Here is a 17,919-nt window from a genome sequence, read left to right on the forward strand (position 1 = left end):
TTGTTTTTGATCATTTAAAAATAACAACTTGTTTGTTTGCAGAACTTCTAGGAAATGTCCATCATTGCCTGTTGATCACATAGTCCAAGTAGTACTTTCAAAATTATCAGTATTATGCCATCAGAAATGTATGCGTTTTGAATCTGGAATGCATTTGTTTGTAACATTTGTTACTTTTTTTTTTTGGATGAGAATCTTGAGAAATTAATCAGGACAATAAGTGCTTAAGGCCTGAAGCCTTGTTAGAGTTACTGGAGTATGGCATGCATTTATGAATACCTGCTCAAATTTCAAACTGTATTACTATTGCTGGTCCCAAAAGTCTGCCAAGAATTTGATCAAACTGGTAATTAGCTTGCTTGTGGATATATGATAGTTTAAAAAGCCCAAGGTATATGTGAATAAATTGAGTACAATAGTCCCTTTGTTGCATGTTGCAATCAGCATGTCTCTTCATTGGAGCAAGATCTTGGTTTGACTCAGCCAGTCACCAAGTGAGATTGACTTCTGACCCAAGTTTAACTTCACATCTGTTTGAGCGTTAATTGCATGAAAAAAATGGTAATACGAAACAATGTACTGCAATTATAATAGTATTTGAAATCGTCAGACATCAGTGCCTGGTGCTGTCTCCTTTTTCTGCCAGCGTACATTGCGTACACATGTCCATCATACCATAGAGCTCTCCTGTGTTTCTACCAAGATCTTGTAGAAAACAGATTACATCAATGAATGCCATGAAATATTACACCAGAATCTGACTTTGTCTGGTCATATCATTGACTTCATAGATACTGCTACCATTTACTGGTGCAAGATAATGATCATGCAGCGGCAACTTCTGATATGACTATTCTTTGTTTACTCTGTAAATAGGAGTTACTTTTTTTTATATAACTAATTGCAACTCAAGTAGATGACTGTTTATTCATTGTCACAATAGAGAAATTAATCTGTATAGAATTACACTAGAAAATAAAAGCCTTATTGTTTGACCCTGAATAACCGGTTTTATCAATTCTATCAAGTTATTAATAAAACAAAAACATATTTCAGAAAGGTTAGAATATATCAATTGTGTGTTGTCAACAGCAAATATGTTGAGTTAAAGGACAACATGGAAAGGTAAATATGCGCAACAAAAATCATCTCCTGACCACTGTCCTCATTGCTACCATCTAGCTGCTACCACAGTGGCTACCTCCTGGTTGATGCCACCATTGCTACCACCTGGCAACATCCACCATTGCTACCACCTGGCAACATCCACCATTGCTACCACCTGCCCACTTCCACCATTGCTACCACCTGCCCACTTCCACCATTGCTACCACCTGCCCACTTCTACCATTGCTACCACCTGGCAACATCCACCATTGCTACCACCTGGCAACATCCACCATTGCTACCACCTGGCCACTTTCACAATTGCTTCCACCTGGCCACTTTCACAATTGCTTCCACCTGGTCACTTTCACAATTGCTTCCACCTGGTCACTTTCACCATTGCTGCCACCTGGCCACTTTCACCATTGCTACCACCTGGCCACTTTCACCATTGCTTCCACCTGGCCACTTTCACAATTGCTTCCACCTGGTCACTTCCACAATTGCTTCCACCTGGTCACTTTCATCATTGCTACCTGGTAACCCTTGCCACCTGGCCACTTCCACCATTGCTACCACCTGGTCACTTTCACAATTGCTTCCACCTGGTCACTTTCACCATTGCTGCCACCTGGCCACTTTCACCATTGCTACCACCTGGCCACTTTCACAATTGCTTCCACCTGGCCACTTTCACAATTGCTTCCACCTGGTCACTTTCACAATTGCTTCCACCTGGTCACTTTCACCATTGCTGCCACCTGGCCACTTTCACCATTGCTACCACCTGGCCACTTTCACAATTGCTTCCACCTGGCCACTTTCACAATTGCTTCCACCTGGTCACTTTCACAATTGCTTCCACCTGGTCACTTCCACAATTGCTTCCACCTGGTCACTTTCATCATTGCTACCTGGTAACCCTTGCCACCTGGCCACTTCCACCATTGCTACCACCTGGTCACTTTCACAATTGCTTCCACCTGTCCACTTTCACAATTGCTTCCACCTGGCCACTTTCACAATTGCTTCCACCTGGTCACTTTCACAATTGCTTCCACCTGGTCACTTTCATCATTGCTACCTGGTAACCCTTGCCACCTGGCCACTTCCACCATTGCTACCACCTGGTCACTTTCACAATTGCTTCCACCTGGTCACTTTCACCATTGCTGCCACCTGGCCACTTTCACCATTGCTACCACCTGGCCACTTTCACAATTGCTTCCACCTGGCCACTTTCACAATTGCTTCCACCTGGTCACTTTCACAATTGCTTCCACCTGGTCACTTTCACCATTGCTGCCACCTGGCCACTTTCATCATTGCTACCTGGTAACCTTTGCCACCTGGCCACTTTCACAATTGCTTCCACCTGGCCACTTTCACAATTGCTACCACCTGGCCACTTTCACAATTGCTTCCACCTGGTCACTTTCACAATTGCTTCCACCTGGTCACTTTCACCATTGCTGCCACCTGGCCACTTTCATCATTGCTACCTGGTAACCCTTGCCATCTGGCCACTTTCACAATTGCTTCCACCTGGTCACTTTCACAATTGCTTCCACCTGGTCACTTTCACCATTGCTGCCACCTGGCCACCTTCATCATTGCTACCTGGTAACCATTGCCACCTGGCCACTTCCACCATTGCTACCACCTGGCCACTTTCATCATTGCTACCTGGTAACCTTTGCCACCTGGTCACTTCCACCCTTGCTACCACCTGGCCACTTCCACCCTTGCTACCACCTGGCCACTTCCACCATTGCTACCACCTGGCCACTTCCACCATTGCTACCACCTGGCAACTATGGTCACTTCTTGGCAAGTACCACCATGGCCACCTCCTGATAACAAAATCACCCGTCTATCCCGGATTACAAGATCACCCGTCTACCCCTGATAACGAGATCACCCGTCTATCCCTGATAACGAGATCACCCGTCTACCCCTGATAACGAGATCACCCGTCTACCCCTGATAACAAGATCACATGTCTACCCCTGATAACAAGATCACATGTCTACCCCTGATAACGAGATCATCCGTCTACTCCTGATAACGAGATCACCTCTTAACCTCTGATAAAACAAGTTTATTGTTACTTGGTACAGAGATTTGGAGAATAACAAAATAAAAACACTGACAAGTTAAAGCTTAGTGAAAACAGTTGACAGTGACTGACAGACTGACCAAACCAAACAAAGATTTTTACCAGACTCACCATTCTTGTGGACATTGTGAGATGTCATTTTGAATCAATTTATCTGCGTAGTAAAACACCATTTTTCATTCATTTATAGACAGGAACTTGCCTGCTGGTTTCCCAGTAATTGTCAACAGCCCTTCTTTGAAAGTTGTGGAGAAAGGTCGTCTGGCTTTGATGGAATGTACAGTAAATGGCAACCCGGAACCCGATGTGACGTGGCTGAAAGAATATGTACCCGTTGACTTAAGTAGTGACAGAATATCACAGCTAGAGAGTGGTAAGTTGTTCACCTAGACATCACATTTGCAGCCAACAGTTTAGAAGTCTGAATTGCTACTGGCCTTTGGATCATATCATCTGAGTGATTAGAGCCATGTAATACTAGTATGTATTATGGTTCTGTACAGATATGTCTGATGGCATAGCTCTACTCACATAACTTTGACATCATTATGATGAGGTTTCTGAAATACTTCTAGGCTGATACGCATAAATATTATTCCTAGTGGTACATAAATAAAAATGCTTGATCTAATTAAAATTAACATAATGGCATTGCACAGATTAATTAAAAATGGCAGTTAGTGTAATATATATTTGTATGGTATTAAAATACTAGCAGATGCTGTGTAGTTTGAGCTAGATTTTTACAGGTTTAATGTGATAAAGTTTGCATTGTTGTAGAAATTTAAAATATACTTGAAGTTAATAAACTGTTAAGAAATTTAATGTTGTTGTATCAGTATAATGTGTGTGTTATTGTGATGTGATGTTCTTAGTTCTAGTTATTAGAACGCCTGTTGTGTGCGGGCTCGTCTAATAACTAACAACTTCTTATTTCTTGTTCTTTGATAGTTTAAATATTTAGTAGATGTAGTTTTCATTTAACACAGCTTGCTTTCTGTTACATCAGACATGTATTCCATTCATTTCCATAATAAAGAAAGCCTGAAATGTAACAGGTGCTAAATAATGCTGGTCATGGCTGGTTTGGTCAGCTCCCGTCTAAAGCCCACTATCCTACTAATTCCTCTACATCTTCATTTTTACTACAATGCCTGCTTCTCTCTAGCTATTCGACAGTACCCAAGAGGTAATTTGGTGTTGTGTTGCATGTGATGCAGTTGCCTATGACAACTCACCATGGTAACACCCCAACAAGTTTCATCACTTTCTTTTCTCTCTTTGATCTCTCAATTTTGTTTTTTTGTTTTTAACAATTCAACTTTGCAGAATCAGTTTTCTTGATGCTTTGTAAACTCAGAAAAAGAAAATTTATCGTTACTTTTATGTTTGCATGTAATGTTCATATCAACTCGATGAGGAGTTTTCTGTTTTCTTAGTTCCCATGGTACCCATCATTGTGGCAAAATTTGGCAAGCTTTGAGCCAAGTAGGCAGGGAAAGAAAAAATTTCAGTTTATAGCATTTCTTGTGATGAGTACATATATAGAACAGTACCAAATAATAAATAAATTAAAAATTTCCAGGTAGACTTTACATATAATATGCAAATAATGGCTGAATCTTGCTAAATTTTGACTGGGTGCGGCTTACCACTTAGATACTTTCGTGTAATGCATGTTGTGTCTTTAAGCACAAATGCATGTGATCTCCAATGCCACTGTATGTCTGCCTTCGATCCTGAGTTAACAGCAAGGATCAACCATTTAAGTGTGTATTAATTGTTTGTTTACTTCCCACCTACTTACAGGTACCCTAAGACTTGAGAATGCAGAAGAAGAAGACCAGGGAAAGTACCAGTGTGTTGCAACGAACAGAGCTGGCACCAGATACTCACAGCCAGCAAATCTATTTGTTAGAGGTTAGTTAAGGAGTGAAAACTACAGCAGATTGCTGGGTAATAGTTATGAACCAGACTGCTAAAATGTCTGTGAGTTAGGGAATACAAACTGCAGCTGGCATGTTTGTTTGAGGGGAGTTTGGGGATAATGAACTGCAGCTGGCATGTTTATTCGAGATGAGTTAACAGATACAAACTGCAGTTGATGTGTTTGTTGAGGTGAGTTAGGGGATACTTACTGTAGCTGACATGTTTATTAGAGGAGTTACTAATTGAAATTTATTTGGCATGTGTGAGTAAAATAATTTTTACGAACTTATACATAAGTTGAGGGAAGCCAACAACAACTCAGATTCTTGTACAAGAAATGCTAACCAATGATTCATTGATTGTTTACAGTTCGGCGTGTAGCACCACAATTCACTATTCCACCCCAGAACCATGAAGTAATGCCTGGTGGCACTGTGACATTGACCTGTGTGGCTGCAGGCTCACCAATGCCTTATGTCAAATGGATGAAAGAAGGCATAGATCTAAACGACGAAGACGAGCTACCTCTTGGTAGGAATGTTTTGGAGCTAAGTAATGTGAGAGAAACGGCAAATTATACGTGTGTAGCAACCAGTGAATTGGGATCCATAGAAGCCGTTAGTAAAGTCACTGTGAAAGGTAAAACATTTTGTTGATTCAGAAACACACCCATTATGCATACACTTTTGTTATTTTGATTGTGTTGTTTACAATTGGTGCAAAAAACAAAACAAAAAACATTAACATCATACTACAGTATGTCACTATTGTTAGTTTCAAATGTAGTATTGTTTCAAATCACATACAGGTAATACGTGCATGTTTTTTGTGTTTTTAGCATTACCAAAACCACCACCAACCCCACAAGTATCAGACATTACTGCTACCTCTGTGACTATGCATTGGACTGCTGGTCAGGTGGATCCAATCTTATCATATACTGTAACTTACAAATTAAAATTTTCATCGGGAAGTTACACTGAAGTGCCTGATATCAGAAGTACCAGCTACAGAGTTGAAAATCTGCTGCCATATTCCGAGTACGAGTTTAGAGTGTCAGCTGTCAACAATATAGGTCAGGGTGAACCTAGTGATCCAGCAACCGCTACTACCGGTGAATTAGGTAAGTTACAACGAAAAGGTTTTGATTAAGGCAGTTGAGGTCATGTAATGAAAGCTGCCATTTATAATATTATTTTTGTTTATGTTTGTTTTAGCTCCAGGAAGCACCCCGCGTTCAGTGCGAGCCAGACCACTCAGCTCCAGCACTATACTCATTCAGTGGTTAGCTCCAGAAACACCCAATGGACAGATTCGTAGCTACCGTGTCTATTACACAACAAATCCTAGTCAAGTTGTCACGGATTGGGACATTCATAATGTTGATAATGGACTACTTACTACCATTAGTGATTTAGTTACCTTATCAACGTACTCAATTCGTGTCTCTGCACTAACTGCTGTCGGGGAAGGTCCACTGTCATCTGTGATTAAAGTCAAGACTCAGCAAGGAGGTAGTCCTATACTTCTGTTTCTCTCATATAATCCATATCTTCTGAGAGATCATCATTTTTTTACAACCTTATTTATGTTTCTTTCAGTACCCAGCCAGCCTCAGGACTTTGTTGGTGAACCATTATCAGACACATCCATAAGAGTGTCATGGGGTGCCCCTCAACATGCTGAGCAAAGCATCACAGCCTACGAACTTTACTATAACAGTTCTGACACCGGCCCAGATGGTGAACCAATTGAATCTCAACAATTGTCGCTGTCACCTGCGATTACTTATGTGCTAGACAATTTACGGGCAAATACCATGTATAATATAAGACTAGCAGCCCGCACTGAGAGAGGACTTGGTGTCAGTACTCCTGTTGTGTCTGTGAGAACCAGGCAAGCCGGTAAGTAGTTGTCTGGATTACATTTTCATGATGCTGGTTACGCATGCATTGTGGGTGACCTTTAAAAAAAATGCAGGCAGTATGGAAACAGGACATCAGCGTTTAGCAGAGTAACCCCATATCCTAGCATGAGTTTATTCATCCTGCCTGAGATATTAAGTTTACTTTTGATTTGTTTCCATGCATGGAAAGTTTATAATTCAGTTTATATTTTGCAAGATCTGGGTCTGTGCAATGCATGTTGGGGGCGTTGATTTTTTTTATGACATGGGGCAAACAGGTTGTAGAGACGTTTTAAGGTGTGATAAGTAAAGGTAAGTGGTGTACCAATGCATCATGGCTGGTGGCTCAGTGTTTGTTTGTTTGTTGTTAGTAGATATAGTGAGAATGTTTTGTATGTAATCGACCTGGGACTGCTGACTGATGTTTTCACCAATTCTTGATACATGTGGCACAGAATCTTTGACTGTCGGGTAATCCCTGAGAAAAGAAAATGCATAAGCATGAAATATGCGCAGAGGTTGTCACATCACGGAGTTACTTGTTTTTTTTTTCTTTTTCTCAGTTCTCAGAACTTTTTCTTTTATGATTTTATACTTCATTTCCAGCTTGACCTGTTTACTGTCAAGTGACTGATATGCATGCTTGTCATGTTTTTTTGTAACTGAGCACCTCTTCAAATAAAAATGTGTATTTTCACCTGCATGCTGAATTTCAAAATCCAGAACTATTGATGTAACCTCTATGCCCTGTTTGCCCCATCGGAGTGCTCTGCTTTTTCTCACATGCTGTCAAGTTTGTTGCACCACTGGCATGGTCACAATGGTTTGTCACTCGCATTGCTTTGTCATAATTGATGGGGGTTATTTGTTGTAATTTTTCACTCGCATGGCTTACATGGGATGTGACTTTATTTTCATAACCTTTGTTTTCCCCGCTGTAAAGAATCATTTAGAATTTGTCAAATCATTTTTCCTACCTTTTTTCCCCACCATACCATGTTTCTGAAGTTGCAATGATAAAGAGCATGTCAGCTATCAAACATTAAACTCCTGTCTACATGTGTATTTTTCCTCCTCTACCAAATTTTGCGATATGATTTCTGTAAGTTTTTTTTTTCTTTTTATTGTATTTTTGTTGTGACCCACTAGCCCCAGGAGCACCCCCACAAGAGGTAAGTGGAGATCCCCAGGATTCTACAAGCATCCAACTGCAATGGTTACCCCCACCAGTCACTCAACAGAATGGCGTCATCACTGGCTATATGATCTCCTATATGATGCTTCTCGACCAGTACGCTAGCGAGGGATCCGATAGTGATCAAATGTCACGCGAGGATATCGATCAAATCAGATCGGTCGAGGTCAGCTCAAGTGCTCGCTCATATGTTATTAATAATTTGGAGAAATGGACACGCTACAGAATATGGATGGTGGCAAGTACGATCGTCGGTGATGGACCCGCTTCTGACCCCATTATAGTACGCACTGATGAAGATGGTATGTAAAGATGACTTTACAGGGTTTTATAGATTTCATGTTATCCTCAGTAGAATAAGATAATGTTGTGTTGTGTTGTGCTTTGCTTGTGTCCATTGCTTGCCTCCCATGGATCTCCTGGTGTTATTATTATATCATTGCTTTATGCCAATGCCTGTATATGCAACAAGCCTTCATCATGTGCCTAATTAAGCCTTCATCTGTAAGTACAATACTAACCACTAGTTTTCATCTATTTCTCTACTGCCAACCATTTTCATCACTACCAGGGTTGAAAATGCTGGTACAATTTGCATACATAACTTTTGTAGCTTTTAACAAAACAAGATTCACTCAGTTGGACATTCTTCTACATAACTCTTGTAGCTTTTAACAAAACAAGATTCGCTCAGTTGGACATTCTTCTACATAACTCTTCAGCAGTGCTTGGAGCTTCTATACACAGGGGGTATAATAAAAGACACTGTTTCATTCTTAGTGATTCCAAGAATTAGTTTGGCTTTAGAATTCATATATATGTCAGCTTGCTTTCTAACACATTGTCTAGTGAACTAACAAAATGCTAGTAGATCATTTAGTGGAAAAAATAGTGGAAAAACGGCATCCGGGTTCATACAGACCTGGAATGTACTGGGAACTTCTGGAATTTTAAGGTTGTCATGGAAAATGAACAAGCATAAAATCATGACTCTTGTAAAGTTGTTTATTGAATCACTGAAGGAATTAAAATGCAAACAAATGGGCTGATTCGAATGATTAGCGAAAAAAGCGAGATATCTCATTATGTGCTGTTATCTCTCTCATGTAGACAAAAACAAGTTGTGATGAAAACCTTGGAAAACTGATGATTTCATTTCAGGCGTATATGAACCCTGGCTGGGTTTAGTAGTACTGTAGGTTGGGCTGGGTAAAGGATGTCAGTTGGTAAAGTGAGGGGAAAAGGTTTTGAGGAGGTTAGAATGGGAGGGGGTGTTGATTGGGATTGGTTAGGGGGTATGATGGATTAAAGGGTGTGTTGAGGAGGTGGGATTGGGGTGAGCTGATCAGGGAGTTGGGGTGGGGGTCTATCAAGATGGGGGTCGATGTTTCAGGAAAGGGGGGGGGGGTATTGAGATGGGTGATAGGGTTTGGAGGGTTTCTAGGAAATAAGAAACGTGTCAGTAGAAAAAAGGTGTAGTGTAGAGAGGGGGGGTCAGTTATTATATGAGATAGAAATAGTTGGGGATGAAAAAATGCAGAATGTACTTGCTGTATAAGTACAACCATTAATTCATTAAATGTTGCGTTGATTCATCCTTACAGTTCCTGGTGGCTCCGCCAAGAAAATCAAAGTGGAAGCAGTCAACTCTACTGCAATACGTGTAGAATGGAAACCACCGTCTCCCAGAGATCGTAATGGTGAGATCCGTGGCTACCAGATACATTATCAAGAGTTATCTGATACTGGGGAATACATTGGAATCCCAATGATAGCTGACGTCATGTACGGGGATAGCGAGGTATGTCTCGGGATAATAAATATTTATCTGTAATGTTTTGTGGTACAGTTAATAATTCAGTAATAAATGTGTGGGAATGCTTATTTTGTTAAAGAGGAATGCTTCTTTCTTATCCATGGAATTAAAAAGTAATCTTTATTTTGACCCATTGACACAATTCACAATCCAGTAAAGCAATAGTTGTGGTGGTGGTGGTGCAGTTTTGTATTTACTGGTGAATTTATGGATGTGCAAATTGATATAATGGATACTACCCTTTATTCCAGTAATAGTCTGTGTGTTGTACAGATACACATTTGTTGCTATATCTGCAATGTAGCACAGTTTTTGATTCAGAGAAATGATTTGATCTCAAAATTCACCATGAATGAGGTTTACTTGAATACAAAATGTATGAAATTGTATATTACTCTACTTTTACTTCTGTCTTTAAATTGGTGGAAAACTCTTGTTAGAAAGCATCCATTGTTCAAATCAGATTCCTGATGAATTCTTGTGAATGAGCAGTGGATGTTGAGTTGGGTTCAAGAAAGACATTCCATAGAGAAGCTTCCTCTACTATCATGTTCATTCTAATTCAAGCTTTTATTCTTCAAACTCAGTCATTATTTCAGAATAATCGAAGACTAAACTCTGACATACTAACCTTTTCAGCATTCAGTAAACGTTTCCATTTGATCTACTTAACGTTATTTTAACAATCCATGGTTCTTTGCGGATGTAGATGGTTGTATTTTCTGAATCTCATTTTATACCGGATTCATCTTCAAATTAAACCACAGCATAAAACATTACCAGTTTTCACTCATTTCATCTCTCCTTCTCATAGACCAATCTGAATCAGAAAACAATATTATCATCTCATATTTCTTGCAGAATTTGAATAACTTTAAGTTATCTGATTTTATACTTATTTTATATCTTTATTTTTCATGTGACATTGCTTTCCGTGTTCTGTGTAGATTGCTTCTTCATGACTGCTCGTCTATTGGACTTATTTATTTAGCAAGGGAACGATGAGTTAAAAAAGTGCTTGAAAGGCTGACTCTTGATCAGCATTTTATACAAACCTGTCTAAAACAGACAACTTCAGTTTTAAATGGCCAATCGTAGATCATTTCATGCCATTTTCACTTCCTTTTTTTTCATGTTTCTTTACAGAGCAGCTTTGTTAACCATTCAATAATCTCAATCCATTTAGTGTCATTTTATTTAGTTTGGGCCTGAACCTTTAAATTGTCTAAAATTTAAATTGAATGTCAGTTTATAATCTTTAAAGTGATTTACTTATCATCTGCATAGCTTAGCCCCCGCCCCCACATACACGCACACAACACACGCATAAAGAAAAAATATGACTGAATATACTGTCACATTCTTTTTCAATGATTAAAAGAAAAGGCTTTACAGTACAGTAACAGTATAATGCATGTAGTACAGCTGTAGCCTTATTATCCCTGTATCATCATAAGCAGCTTTTTTAGTTCAATAGAAAATGTTGAATGCCACAATGCCAAACTCACCTTTTTTTGTTTCATTAAACTGAATCCGTGACAGTCGTGTGCATGTTGCATTTCATGTCAAGTGTTTCACACAGTAATGTAGTGACCAATAATCATTCATATTTCATATCAATTCACCAAATCTAAATTACTATATATGAAATATTTAAAATAAGACGTCAATCATGATGACCATAGACAGGTTCTTGTAGTATATAAGCACTGCTCGACTGTCTACACAGTTCACTAGAAAGAATGTATATCTCGACTTTAGTGTGTATTATTTATTTTTTTCTCATCAAATGTTTATCTCTTTTGTTGTCACCTGAATCTTAAAGGAGATCGACTACACTGCCCGACAGGTACCCTTCTTTCTCTTTCCTCATCTCTTGTCTTTTTTTAGTCCTGTAATTCATCTTTTTGTTAGGTTAGGTTAGATATAATACCTAGCCACCCATCTCTTTCCTTTCTAGTATTCCAATGATTGTTTCTTCTTTAAGATGGTTATACAATGTAATGCATGCACAAATGTGGCATGGCGTATTTAAGTACAGATTAATGTACCCCTTAACCTACTGAGAAATTTTGAAAGCTGTGTATTCTTGGCCACTCATTGTAAAATAGTGACATTATGACAAATCATGACTTATTTAGTAGGTTAAGGGGTCTTACAAAGCATGGGTGTAGTAGTCGTATGGATATTACCCACAATGCATCAATCACAGCTCAATATTATCTTGATAATGAGGGGGAAAAAAACACCTTTGATGTTTCTATTTGTAAAACCTTCAAATCTACCATCTGAGGTGCACCCATATGTGAGCATGATCTTTCACCCTCTACATTTGTTGCATTATTTTCACTTGTTGGATTATACCATTTGTAGGGTTAATGTGGGGGTGAAAGGGTCATTGTGGTGTTTCTCTTTAATCAATTTTTTGTAGTGTATTAATGAATATTAATGTGATGAGCATGTTGTATAAGATTGTTGTATAACATGGTGGGGTGTATTCATATATAAATATATTTTTATCAATTTTATTCATATAAACTAGCATATTTTAAAGTGAATATTAATATCATCTTTCACACAATCTCAAATTGTAAACAGCAGGATGAGGAAGAATTTTGACATTTAACAGTATTGAGATTGTATTTGAGATTGTTGTGGACTGAGGATAAAATTGAGAAAGCTTACATGAGTCGTTTCTTTTTGTAGGAAGCCGTTATTGGAAATCTCAAACAAGATACAGAGTACCAAATTGAAATAAGTGCATATACCAAGATGGGAGATGGTGAACGAAGCAGACCAAAGCTTGTCAAGACCATGGGAGCTGGTAAGACCAATATTGTAGGATAAAAAATGTCCTTTCGTGAAACGCATAATACTAATTGTCGTCTTAATTCAAGTATATTCACAGCGGTACAACTAACTGAGCTAAATTATCACAAAATAAATATAAAGACAGTTTTCCTCTGCATCTATAAAACCGAATATTTTTTCTTCTTGGATTTTCAGTTCCCAGCAAACCGCAAGATTTCTCCATCAATGCTGTGGATGCCGGGTATTACGCACAGTGGCAACGGCCACAACAAACGCACGGACAAGTGAGAGGATACAAGTTAGTATGGGGTCCTAAAAATGGCGAGATGGAGATGCAGATGTACGAGATTTCCGCTTCTAATATGTACTTCCAGTTCAACCAGCTAGGTAGGTCACTCAACTTGCATTTGTTTGTTGTTGCTACATACTGAAAAAAATGTTTGATTCTAAAAATGACTAAAAAGCACCATTTACCAGAATAAACTCCTGACTTATTCATGAAAGCTACTTTCAAGGACACGCTCGTGACTGGGATGCACAGACACTCGAATTCTACTGATGTAATTTGAGATATGTTTGTCAGACACTAGGTCAATCCATTAGATTAGATTGACCGCTTTGACTTAGATTTGACCTTGTAAAGAGTAACACTTGCTTGTTTTGGGATACACTATTTATGACATGTAAGGTCAGTTGTAAAAACATGATAACAAAAAAAAAACAGTTTGTGTTTAAAAGGCTTTGCAGTAGGAAAACATTCACAACATCCAGCAATAACCAAAATGATACAATGATGGCACTCATTTCTTTTATTGTACATTTATAGCGCCTGGAGTTCACTACATTTTCAAAGTGTCTGCTGCTAATAGTGTTGGATATGGAGAGGAAGCTTTATTAGATCTTACTACACCAGAAGATGGTGAGTTTAAAATTTGTATTTATACTTTACTTCCCCCACACTTCATTCTTCATTATCATTCATCTTCTCTCCTGGATATTTGCATACACTTCACATAAAGTTAAATTAACAATGACATACTTATCTTTTCTGTAATTCCTCTTGAAATATAACTGAAAGTGTACAAAAAATGAATTACTGTGGGCCACTATGTTAAATTCACAATAAGTTGTAGAACTAATATTAGCATACACATTTCTAGCCGGGGACCTTTGTACAACTGAAAGTATTTAACAATTGATGGGAACAACATATTTGCACATAGAAGTCTTTGCATTGCAAATACGCCAAATACATATCCTGGTCTTGAAAAGCTGACAGGAAAAGTCCAGCTCTTCTCCTATGTTTGGCTATCAAGACTTGATTTGAGTCAGCTGTCCCTAATTTGATGAATCTCAGTCAACAAGACCTGGAAACTAAGCTATCCTCTGTGTTCATCTAACAACTAAGCATTCACTTGCAGACAAGTTTTTTTCAGTCCAGTCGTCTTCTTTTCTTCATGGAGAATTTAAAATTTTAATCTTGTAAAATATTAGCCACAGTACAGTTTAAATTCTCCACTTCTACAACAAGACAATAGATATCAGAAGAGAATGCTTTTTTATCTACTCTAGATTCAAATATTTGCATATATTTGCATAATACCCCAACGAGTGCAGGCCTCAAAGCATCGTGTGATACATGGCTTAAAACATGCATACTCTTTTTCCTAAATTTTCTCTTGCATCCTGGATGGTGTTACCATGCCAACCCTCCCACACTTTGCAGAACAAGGTATGTTGCTATGTGACTGGCAGCTTGCTTCATCTTACCATCATCCATCTCATTCCTTGTCATCCTAACTCAGCTCTAATCACACATCACTAACGTATATGTGTTACACATTACTACTGACATTTCCTAACTTTTATTTATTTGTACTTGACAGCCCCTCAAGGCGCACCACTCAACGTCACAGCACGCCCTGTTACCTCAACAAGCATGAGACTTGAATGGCAACCACCAGCGTTCTACATGCGTGGTGGTGTTATCAAGAAATACGTGGTCACCTACTACAAAGATCCCAATGGACTCAAATCAGTCAATGAAACTGTTGACACCATGATGATTATCAGGCAATTAGAGCCAGATACAGAGTATGTGTTTCGTGTTAGAGCTTATACTGCTGTGGCTGGTGGACCTGAAAGTCGAGAAGTTGTGCAACGCACACTCCAACCCCGTAAGTATTCTTAGCTACATAGTGAATGGAATTTTCAAACAAACATGGACATTGACTACTGGAAATATGTCATTATATTTATTGATCTGTACCACTTAAATATCCACCTCTAACCTACTTATGCAAAGCTCACTACAAGCTTTTCCCCAAGGTGGTTATATGAGAAGATACCCACGTTGTTGCTGGCTTGAAAGCCTGAATCCAATATATACTAGTAGAAATTTTATACATAGTCCATGCCAATAGACTGAAAATGAATTTTCTGTATGACAGCACCAACTGGGGCACCAGTTATCAGAGAAGCTAGCACTCTAGGCCCACACAGCATAGACATCAACTGGCAACCTCCAGAGCAAAATCAAGGCCACATCTCTGGTTATTCTATCTACTACACTGATGACACGACACTGCCTGTCAAGGATTGGACAAGAAAGATATCAACTGGCTCCATCACAGAAACTACGCTGACAGGACTTGAAGAGACTACAAAGTATTTTCTACGGATATCTGCAAGAACCAGCGGTGGCGAGTCAGAGCTATCTGATGTAATTCACGTCACAACGGGTCATACAATGCGTGAGTTGCATCAATTGTTTCAGCAATCTAAAATATGTTACTAGTTATATCTCTATATGTTCAAACTTTATATTTACATCACACGTAGGATGGCTGTATTGCGATCATTCAAATCAATCATTTGCTACTATTTCCAATATGGATCTCAGTCATGTATAGACAGATTTTGTTCAAACATTATGAACCTTCATAATGGCCGACTTGTGACCACAACTCAATCATTTATCAACTATATACTTGTAATGACTTTGATGTAATGCTTTCCTTCTAGCTCATGCTCCATATAATGTTGTAGCATCTCCAGTGACTAAAAACTCAGTGACTCTGACATGGGAAGAACCGCCGGAACCCACTGGAAAGGTTATTAAATACAAGGTAATGGGCGACACTTTGACCTACATTGTATTCTCCGATTTGTTCCAACTTGTTTAAATAGCTATGTTTACACATTTGTCATTTAACGTCTGAAGTCACTTGACATGTCAAAGTCCTCAACAGTGTCCTTTCGTTGTGAAATTGATTCATTGACAAGAACATTATTCTGAACATGTGTTGAGAAAGCACAAGTCTGACGAAGAAACTATAGCATTAATCATCTGTCATACTTCATGAAGCCAGTGGCCACAGACTGAAATACCAAAGCCAGTGGCCACAGACTGAAATACCAAAGCCAGTGGCCACAGACTGAAATACCAAAGCCAGTGGCCACAGACTGAAATACCAAAGCCAGTGGCCACAGACTGAAATACCAAAGCCAGTGGCCACAGACTGTAATACCAAAGCCAGTGGCCACAGACTGAAATACCAAAGCCAGTGGCCACTGACTGAAATACCAAAGCCAGTGACCACAGACTGAAATACCAAAGCCAGTGACCACAGACTGAAATACAAAAGCCAGTGGCCACTGACTGAAATACCAAAGCCAGTGGCCACAGACTGAAATACCAAAGCCAGTGGCCACAGACTGTAATACCAAAGCCAGTGGCCACAGACTGAAATACCAAAGCCAGTGGCCACAGACTGAAATACCGAAGCCAGTGACCACAGACTGAAATACCAAAGCCAGTGGCCACAGACTGAAATACCAAAGCCAGTGACCACAGACTGAAATACCAAAGCCAGTGGCCACAGACTGAAATACCAAAGCCAGTGGCCACAGACTGAAATACCAAAGCCAGTGACCACAGACTGAAATACCAAAGCCAAAGGCCACAGACTGAAATACAAAAGCCAGTGACCACAGACTGAAATACCAAAGCCAGTGGCCACTGACTGAAATACCAAAGCCAGTGGCCACAGACTGAAATACCAAAGCCAGTGGCCACAGACTGAAATACCAAAGCCAGTGGCCACAGACTGAAATACAAAAGCCAGTGACCACAGACTGAAATACCAAAGCCAGTGGCCACTGACTGAAATACCAAAGACAGTGGCCACAGACTGAAATACCAAAGCCAGTGGCCACAGACTGAAATACCAAAGCCAGTGGCCACTGACTGAAATACCAAACCCAGTGGCCACTGACTGAAATACCAAACCCAGTGGCCACAGACTGAAATACCAAAGCCAGTGGCCACTGACTGAAATACCAAAGCCAGTGGCCACTGACTGAAATACCAAAGCCAGTGGCCACAGACTGAAATACCAAAGCCAGTGGCCACAGACTGAAATACCAAAGCCAGTGGCCACTGACTGAAATACCAAACCCAGTGGCCACTGACTGAAATACCAAACCCAGTGGCCACTGACTGAAATACCAAAGCCAGTGGCCACTGACTGAAATACCAAAGCCAGTGACCACAGACTGAAATACCAAAGCCAGTGGCCACAGACTGAAATACCAAAGCCAGTGGCCACAGACTGAAATACCAAAGCCAGTGGCCACAGACTGAAATACCAAAGCCAGTGTCTTTTTAATTTTCCGATTATAGCATTAATTTAACATTGACTTAAATATTTTATCTTCAGGTCACTTATAAGCCTAATCCTAGTCGATCCCACTTCAGCATTGAAGCCGATCAGCTCAGTATAATACTAGAAGGACTCCATCCAAATACCTTGTACGAGTTTGAAGTCAGTGCTATAACACATCCTGGTGACGTGGAAAGTCCCCCTAGCACAGCCAAAATTCACACCAAGATGGACGGTGAGTGGCAATTTCCAAGAACTCTCATGTTTTGCCATTGGGTATTTAATTTGTGCCTGACATTTAGAGGCAAGAAATGCATAAGGTAGAATTTATTTATCAATTAATTTTATTTGTTTGATTATTACCTAAAGCTG

The 17,919-nt window shown here is 39.5% G+C and overlaps 1 protein-coding gene across 2 annotated transcripts in view; it reads left to right on the forward strand.

Annotated features, from left to right (window-relative positions):
- The window catches only part of LOC100313710 (protein tyrosine phosphatase), an 84,943-nt gene that overhangs the window by 43,545 nt on the left and 23,479 nt on the right, over window positions 1-17,919 (forward strand). The window contains exons 4-19 of one of the 2 annotated variants that reach the window (XM_085503018.1): window positions 3,417-3,599; window positions 5,036-5,146; window positions 5,525-5,794; window positions 5,994-6,278; window positions 6,373-6,669; window positions 6,757-7,059; window positions 8,211-8,558; window positions 9,861-10,057; window positions 11,898-11,921; window positions 12,779-12,896; window positions 13,079-13,270; window positions 13,710-13,802; window positions 14,770-15,060; window positions 15,334-15,636; window positions 15,908-16,011; window positions 17,605-17,782. In XM_085503018.1, the coding sequence (XP_085359144.1) occupies window positions 3,417-3,599; window positions 5,036-5,146; window positions 5,525-5,794; window positions 5,994-6,278; window positions 6,373-6,669; window positions 6,757-7,059; window positions 8,211-8,558; window positions 9,861-10,057; window positions 11,898-11,921; window positions 12,779-12,896; window positions 13,079-13,270; window positions 13,710-13,802; window positions 14,770-15,060; window positions 15,334-15,636; window positions 15,908-16,011; window positions 17,605-17,782 (3,297 nt within the window). The remainder of the gene's footprint in view (window positions 1-3,416; window positions 3,600-5,035; window positions 5,147-5,524; window positions 5,795-5,993; window positions 6,279-6,372; window positions 6,670-6,756; window positions 7,060-8,210; window positions 8,559-9,860; window positions 10,058-11,897; window positions 11,922-12,778; window positions 12,897-13,078; window positions 13,271-13,709; window positions 13,803-14,769; window positions 15,061-15,333; window positions 15,637-15,907; window positions 16,012-17,604; window positions 17,783-17,919) is intronic. The other variant, XM_085503019.1, reaches the window with a different exon arrangement.

This window comes from Saccoglossus kowalevskii, chromosome 9 (genome assembly GCF_978046115.1).
Source record: "Saccoglossus kowalevskii chromosome 9, keSacKowa6.1, whole genome shotgun sequence".
NCBI lineage: Eukaryota > Metazoa > Hemichordata > Enteropneusta > Harrimaniidae > Saccoglossus > Saccoglossus kowalevskii.